General features: G+C 48.1%; 1 protein-coding gene across 1 annotated transcript; it reads right to left on the bottom strand.

Annotated features, from left to right (window-relative positions):
- Positions 1–637: 637 nt before the first annotated feature.
- Positions 638–2,364, bottom strand: LOC123148116 (acyl transferase 7). The gene is made up of 2 exons (XM_044567473.1): positions 1,764–2,364; positions 638–1,613 (listed from the first exon to the last, which is right to left on the bottom strand). The coding sequence occupies exons 1-2, from the start codon at positions 2,220–2,222 to the stop codon at positions 771–773; spliced, it is 1,302 nt and encodes a 433-aa protein (XP_044423408.1). The 5' UTR covers positions 2,223–2,364; the 3' UTR covers positions 638–770.
- Between the last annotated feature and the right edge of the window lie 6,272 nt (positions 2,365–8,636).

The raw sequence follows: 8,636 nt of genomic DNA, 5'->3' as shown, positions 1-8,636 counted from the left end.
TGCGCACCGCACCGCACCGCACCGACAGAGACGGGAGGTCCGAGGGCAGTTGGGTTGGGTACCCGTCAATTCTCGCGCCCGGAAAGGCGGGGTTTAAGCTGGCAGTGCCGAACTTGGCCAAACAAAACGAGACACAGCACGCAGCACATTGCCGAGAGATGCTACCAGCACCAGCCAGCCAGGCACTTCTGGAAGGAAGGAACACCAGCAAGGGCTTCTTCGTCCAACCACCGAACCGAATCGCCGAATAAACCAGCACACACACGCCTGCCAATCATCGTCAAGTTCAAGTGTTCGACCACCTCCACAAGCAAAGCGAAGCACAACTTTTAACCCCACGCACGACGCACGCTACCGGGGATTAACGGACCGAGATTGCGATGCCTGACCGGCACGCAACGCATCGTACTGCACGACACGGATGAAGATGAAGCCGGTGCCGAGTGACAAACGACCTGCTTTACGCCTGCTTTGCTTTGGCGGGAGGAGACAGCGGCTCCCCGCCAACCCGACGTCCCGATCACCACAGCTCCTCTCTCACACTCATTCACAACCTCCCACAAGCAACAACGACGACGACGACGAACATGTAATCCTAACTTAACTGGCAAAGCGAATTCAGTCGAATCCCGGCAAAAAAACAAAGAATTTAATCGAATAAATCAAACATTACAACACGTATTTTATGTATGTATCGTGGTGTTGCGGTGGAATATTCTCCTCTGCCCTCCGGCAGACGACTACTGGCCGTTGGCGACGGCGCCAACCGGTCAGTCGAGGCGCATCATGTCGCGGTGGAAGGCGTCGACGCCGTCGGCGGCGACGCACTGGGTGATGAGGCGCGCGCCGGGCTTGTGCGCGGAGGGGCGCACCAGGATGCACGTCGCGATGTAGTCCAGGTTGGTGAGCGGCACCACGTGCACGGGGGCGCCCCACCCGTAGTCCACCTCCGCGAACCCCAGCCGCGACCAGTCCGACACCAGCAGCGTCCGGTAGTCCGACGTGATGCGGTACGGGTCGCCGTCGCCGCCCGCCTCGCCGCGGCTCCACCGCGCGAACTCGGACGGGAGCCGCTTCTTGCCCTCGCGGATCAGCCGGACCACCTCGTTCAGCGGCGCCTCCGACACGGCCTCCGCCGCCGCCGACACGCGCATGATGTAGTAGCAGTTGCCGTAGAACCCGTCCGGCAGCGCGCGGGGCCGGAGCGCGGGCCGCGCGTTCATGGCGAAGCACACGTGCACCGGGGAGCCCCTCGCGAACCCGGCGGCGCGGGTGCGGGCCTGCCACGCCTTGGCGATCAGCACCTCGAACGCGCTGCACCGGTGCCCCGTCTCCTCCAGGAACCGGGCCTTGAAGTGGTCGATGTAGTCGGTGGAGATGTCCATGGCCAGGTACTGCAGCCGGAGCTCCGTCGGCACCGGGAGCGGGCCCACGGGCGCGGCCGGCGGGCTCGGGATCGCCTCGCGGCCCCACGCCGGCGCCAGCGACGGCGCCGCGCGCCCGCGCGCGATCTCGCCCATCGCCGACATGAACTGCGCCGCGCCGGGCCCGTCCGCCACGGCGTGGCTGAACCGGAACCCGACCACGAAGCCGCCGCAGGCGAACTGCGTGACCTGCATTGCGGAATGGGCCGAGCGATTACTAAGCGCCATTGCTACCCATGTCGTTGACTTGGTGGAAGAACCAAAGGTTCCAGAACGCACGCACGCTGGACGGACCCAAAAATGGGGATTTTTTCTGCAATCTTGCTGCTAAATTGTTACCTGGACTAGAAGGATTACGGAGTCCTCGGCGAGCGGGTCGGAGGCGGGGTAGGTGGGGTGCGGCAGCAGCTCGTCCTTGGGCACCATGAGCGGGTACTCGAGGTAGTCCACCTCCTCGAGGGTGCAGCTCGCGGTGGCCTCCACGAACCACACGCCCTCGCCGGTACAGTCCACGACCAGCTCGCCGCCGTCGGACAGCGCGAGCCGGCCGGCGATGGGGTAGTAGCTCACGAGCGCGGCGGCCAGCGCGCCCTCGATGGCCCTGACCGGGGACTCGGCGGCATCGTCGCCGGCGCGGCCCTTGAAGACGTGGAGGGACTCGATGAGCGCGCGCTGCGTGGGGTAGCGGTCGAGCCAGGAGAGCGGGAGCTCGCCGCCGGGCGTCGGCGCCGACGGGGCCACCACCCTCTGCGCCACCCGCGTCACCGTCGCGGTAGCGGCCGGGCCGGTGCTCCGCATGGTGGTTGTGGGGGTGGGGGTGGCCAGCCGGCGAGGCGGAGATCTGGGTTGTGGTGGTGGCGCACTCGCTGGCTGGCTCACCTGGGAAAGAGAGCTGCCACCGCTGTTGGTTTTTTATACAAGGAGTTATTGTATGTGTGTGTGCGCTACGACTAGTCGTTGTGCGTTCTTGATGACTGGATATGATAAGGATTGCCTACCGCACGATCAGAGAGATGGAGGAATCAGATTTAGCCATTTTTCTGTCAGACAAATGATTTCATTGTAGAACTACGAATTGTCATGAGAATATTGATTATATTAGGGCATGTACAATGGTGGCATATACATACATATGCCTCGTGATAAAAAATAATTTGAACTATATGTGTTGATTTTTCTCCTTAATCTATATGAGTACGGACAGATATTTTTTTATAATATTATGTTTCGGTGGGCCTTTTGACAGTGTGATTTTGTGTTATCTGTTTTTTAGCAACATTTTGTGTTATCTGTTATTTACTCTCTCTCTAAATAAATATAAAAACGTTTAGATCAATAAAATAGTGATTTATATGCTTTTATATTTCTTACGGTGGGAGTAACTCATTTATGTGGGTATTTTGTTGCGATGGTGGCGCACGTAGTATAGTACTCACTCATTTTGCTTTATATGTACTCCCTTCGTCTTATAATATAAGAGTGTTTTTGACACTAGTGTAATGTCAAAAATACTCTTATATTATGAGACGGCGGGAGTAGTCCATATTGAAATCTCTAAAAAGACTTGTATATAGGAACGAAAGGAGTATAATTGATAGAGTGGCAGGGCATTTCTAACAGATCCCCATTCGGAGGAGTAAAAAGATTGGTTTTACTCCTCTAACCGACACCTAGCTGATCCCCTAAAACGGTTAGTGGAGGAAAATTTATCCTCCACCGCCTATTCCGTCCCTAAATTTACTCGGCCGCTATTGCTCAGAGTAAAAGTGGAGTCTCTCTCTCGCCTCACCACCTGCCACTGTCTCTTCGCCGACACACCTCCCGGCGATCGCCCGCCGGCCCCGTCTCTATCCCTTGCCTACCTTGGCCCCCGACGCCAAGCCCGTTTGGCCCCCATTGCCGTTGGCGGAATCAAGGTGAAACTTCGTCGCCAGAGCCAATTCGCCGGATTGCTTCGAATCTTCTTCATTTTTCGTTGGCCGCCGCATATGACCTTGCTTGCGCACCACTGCAGGTCATTCCTACGCGTCGCCGCTTTGGTCTAAACAACGTTGGCCGGCCGGTGCACCACACCGCACCGCAAGTATTCGACGGTTTGTCTAGTTGAGTTTTTTTGTACGTTTCTTTTTTAACCGAGCCGTTTGGATTGAACCAAGTCGTTCGAATTGTAGATGAAGAGGTTGAGGGAGATAGTCTTCGAGGATTCGTCGTCATCCGAAGAGGAAGAAGTAGACGAAGACTCTGAAACCGTTTAGGCATGATTTTCAATGATGATGTTCGACGGATGGCATCATCCACCATGGGCCAAAACAATTCTGCATCCATAAGGTAACAAAAGTATTCATTTTGCCCAATGTCAAGAAGCTGCTAGGAAAGATGTGAAGAGAGCCTTCGGTGTGCTTTAGAAGTGCATTGCAATTGTTCGTGGCCCTGCCGAGTACTGGAGCTCCAAGGTTCTATGACAGATGACTTGTTGCATCATATTGCATAGCATGATCATTGAAGACCAGAGAGATATGCCTGAGAACTTTCGGTACATCACCAACGGGGCTCCGATTGAGCCAGAGTATGATATAAATAGGATCATGGCATTCCATGAAGAGCAACGCAGGATCGAGAACTGACAAGTTCATGCTCGACTCCAAGAAGATTTTGTTCAGCATCATTGGCAACTTCATAGCGCTTCCTAGTTGTTCTTTCACATGTTATTTGCTACACATGGACCATCAGTGTGTTTAAATTTGAATAATTCGGTTTGTAAACTTTGAATTTGGTCTGTAAACTATATTCATGATTTGCTTGAACATTCATATTTATATTTAGTTTCTATATGTGTCCTAATATGTAGTCGGAATGTATACTGCAATTGCATAACGTTAGAAAAAGAAAAAATTTACTCCATTATATATAGGGGATCGGGTAGGTCCTGCCAAATCTTAGTGGAGTAAAAATACTTCTCTAAGGGTTTACTCCGTCAGATCCTTCTTTATTTTTTAGGGATCGTTTAGAGTTGTCCTCACATGTTGATATTTATTTTTTCTAGGTGGCGAGAGGGTGCGCCAGATTGATGTGTTTTTACAGACCGATTGTTGCTAATTGACTTGAAAGAACGCTGACCCAGTCAAAATAGTGAAACAAATTCAAAATTGAACATCTCAGTTGAATGAGAGAGCTCCTTAAGAATAGTTGATCCGACCAAAATCGTGAACCAATCTCAAAATTGATCACCTCAAACGAATGGGAAAGCTCCAAAATTAAGAGCATAGTAAATTTAAAAAATGAATGAGAGAGCTCATTTAGAAATCGTTGACTCTGTCAAAACCAAGGACCAAATTTAAAAATCTCTAAAATTAGGGAACATAGTGAATTAAAAAATTAAAGAATTAAATGAGAGAGCTCCTTGAATATTGAAATATCAACCGAATAGGAGAGCTCTATAATTAGGGAGCATAGTAGCTTAAGTGGTGCTTGAGCGGACAACACGAACAATACTCAAACATGAGAGAAAATGAAAAACGCCAACCAATCAAACTCCTAAATCGTCCACATATGTCTGAGATGCCCCCAAACCTCAAACTCAACTCGTGTGGAGAGAAAATGGGGTGTATGAATAGCTCACCACGTTCAGCTCACTCCGACCACTTTCTCCTTTTCGTTTGCCTCTCTTTACCTTTTCTATTTTGATCCCTATCAATCTTATGCATTTTTCTAGAAAATTAGAAAAAATGAGGAGTGTTGTTGTATGTGCGGACACTTCACAGGCATGTTCACAGACCTATAATGGATCAAATTAGCCCTGTTCGATTGAAAATGCTCTTACATCCTCGAAATTGTAATAACTTAAAACTTTAAGAATATATAGCATCTATGTATATTGCAGATCATGCATGCACTATAGTGCGTGATTGCATGGATTTTGAGCCTCCTGTATCTGCTTCCCGGTTGAAGCCTGGCTGGGCTGATACGATGCTTCGGCCATGTTATGCATTGTGTGTGTTAGCCCGTATCGTATCACTGAAGATTATTCTACCTGTTGTTTCATCACCTACATCAATGGTTTTAGAGCGAGCAGATGGAAAGCACATGAGTTTGATTGTGTCCAAATATTGTTCAGCTTACTCCTTCAAATATGGCGACCTTACCACTCGATAACACACTAAGAAGCATCCCCCCTAAACAACATGATTTGAAGACAAGATAAGAAAAACACATTAATACCAACATGCACACCATTAACATTAGGGGTTGAAACCCCTAATCACGTGATACTAACATTAACACAATGGATGCTATTTTAAGATAGCAGGGGCAGGTGGTGTTCACTGATCAAAATATGAACAGTTTTCGGCAAACACAATACTTAGGCAACTATTGCTTAGTTGAGAAAGTTCTTGGAAGTATTCCACTTGGTCATGCCTAACGCAACGGTACCGTTGACGGCAAAGTTGCCACATGTTGAAGCCCAAAGTGTTGAGATTGAAGACGATGATGTCGCCGGCTTCCACCTCACCACATGGTCGCCAAACTCCAACACCTGCACTCAAGTCTCACACCAGTGCCAAGCGACCACCATCATGGACCGGGGAAGGGGATGTGGAGCCAGGTCCACAGGGACTTCTAGAAATCCCTTGGGACAACAAGGAAGGCAGTGTCATTGTTGATCTACACATAGAACCGATGTGGCAATGATTATATGTGCTTGTGCCCCAACGTTGGTTAGCGGCCCCACTTGGGAAGAGGTAGCTCCATAGCCTACTTCCTCCCCGACACCCTGGGCTTCAGTGTCCACCGGTTGTGCGGGATGACGTCCTCAACGCCATGTGGTGAATGGCAACCCCTGACTCCATGACATCCATCTTTTTATCACCTTGTTAGTAAGTAGATATAGCTAAGCATCATAGTGCAAGCCAAATGGAGCAAATCTATAATTGTACATTGCTATGATGCTACGTTGAAGCGCATGAACAAAGCAACGCACAAGCACAATGAAGCATATCTAGCAATGCACATAAACTAAGCGGTGCACATTGCTATGATCAGTGCAGAGCAATGCACATTGCTTTGATCAGTGCACAATCTAGCACTGCACACGTACAACGAATCATATCTAGCTATGCATGTAAACTAAGCAGTAAATATTGTTTGATTAGTGCACGATCTAGCACTACACATTGCTATGAATCAGTGCACTGTCTAGCAATGCACATCAATTTGATTAGTGCACAATCTGGCAATGCACATTGTTATGATCCTAACGATGAACAATCTAGATATGCACATTGCTATTATCTTAGCAATGCACAATGAGTGCTAAAATCTAATCGAAGAAAATTGTCTGATGCTATTATCAGTGCTAAAATACAATCTAATTGGTACACAATCTGCAAAATCAATCTAGTCCTATGACCCTAGCATTGTAATCTAATAAAATATGGGCAACCGAGTAGCAATGTTGAGTTCAATATACTTACATAATTCACCAATGATGGACTCGACAGAGGTGGAGCAGATAGCACCAGAGCAAACCCCGACAGGAACGTCAAAATCCCCGCCCCTCCTATGGCGGATGTCCCGGCAACCGCAGCTGATACGTCTCCAACGTATCTATAATTCTTGATTGTTCCATACTATTATATTATCTGTTTTAGATGTTAATGGGCTTTATTTTACACTTTTATATTATGTTTGGGACTAACCTATTAACCGGAGGCCCAGCCCAAATTGCTGTATTTTTTTGCCTATTTCAGTGTTCCCAGAAAAGGAATATCAAACGGAGTCCAAATGGAATGAAACCTTCGGGAGCGTGATTTTTGGAACAAACGTGATCCAGGGGACTTGGAGTGGACATAAAGAAACAATCAAGGAGGCCACGAGGCAGGGGGCGCGCCCTCCCCCCTCGTGGGCCCCTCATTGCTCCACCGACCTACTTCTTCCTCCTATATATATTCATATACCCCGAAAACATCTAGGAGCACCACGAAACCCTATTTCCACCGCCGCAACCTTTTGTACCCAAGAAATCCCATCTTGGGGCCTTTTCCGGAGCTCCGCCGGAGGGGGCATTGATCATGGAGGGCCTCTACATCAACTCCATGGCCCCTCCAATGATGTGTGAGTAGTTTACCTTAGACCTTCGGGTCCATAGCTAGTAGCTAGATGGCTTCTTCTCTCTCTCTGGATCTCAATACAAAGTTCTCCTTGATTCTCTTGGAGATCTATTCGATGTAACTCTTTTTGTGGTGTGTTTGTCGAGATCCAATGAATTGTGGGTTTATGATCAAGATTATCTATGAACAATATTTGAATCTTCTCTGAATTCTTTTATGTATGATTGGTTTATCTTTGTAAGTCTCTTCGAATTATTAGTTTGGTTTGGCCTACTAGATTGATCTTTCTTGCAATGGGAGAAGTGCTTAGCTTTGGTTTCAATCTTGCGGTGCTCGATCCTAGTGACAGAAAGGGAAACGACACGTATTGTATTGTTGCCGCCGAGGATAAAAATATGGGGTTTATATCATATTGCATGAGTTTATCCCTCTACATCATGTCATCTTGCTTAAGGCGTTACTCTGTTCTTATGAACTTAATACTCTAGATGCATGCTGGATAGCGGTTGATGTGTGGAGTAATAGTAGTAGATGCAGGCAGGAGTCGATCTACTTGTCACGGACGTGATGCCTATATACATGATCATACCTAGATATTCTCATAATTATTCGCTTTTCTATCAATTGCTCAAAAGTAATTTGTTCACCCACTGTAATACTTATGCTATCCTTAGAGAAGCCACTAGTGAAACCTATGGCCCCGGGGTCTATTCTCCATCATACAAGTTTCCAATCTATTTTATTTTGTAATATTTACTTCCAATCTATATCATAAAAATGTCAAAAATATTTATCTTATTATTATTATCTCTATCAGATCTCACTCTTGCAAGTGGTCGTGAAGGGATTGACAACCCCTTTATCGCGTTGGTTGCGAGGTTCTTATTTGTTTGTGTAGGTACGAGGTGACTCGCGCGTGGTCTCCTACTGGGTTGATACCTTGGTTCTCAAAAACTGAGGGAAATACTTACGCTGCTTTGCTGCATCACCCTTTCCTCTTCAAGGGAAAACCAATGCAGTGCTCAAGAGGTAGCAAGAAGGATTTCTGGCGCCGTTGCTGGGGAGATCTACGCCAAGTCAAGACATACCAAGTACCCATCACAAC

The sequence above is a fragment of the Triticum aestivum genome, chromosome 7A, assembly GCF_018294505.1.
Source record: "Triticum aestivum cultivar Chinese Spring chromosome 7A, IWGSC CS RefSeq v2.1, whole genome shotgun sequence".
NCBI classification, from domain to species: domain Eukaryota; kingdom Viridiplantae; phylum Streptophyta; class Magnoliopsida; order Poales; family Poaceae; genus Triticum; species Triticum aestivum.
Note: the sequence above shows the minus strand (reverse complement) of the source record. Positions and strands in the feature narration are given on the sequence as shown.

Coding starts and splice junctions, on each gene's coding strand:
- LOC123148116 (XM_044567473.1), bottom strand. CDS start 2,222: ATGCGGAGCACCGGCCCGGCCGCTACCGCGACGGTGACGCGGGTGGCG. Junction 1,614..1,763: donor CCGTAATCCTTCTAGTCCAG/GTAACAATTTAG, acceptor TCCGCAATGCAG/GTCACGCAGTTCGCCTGCGG.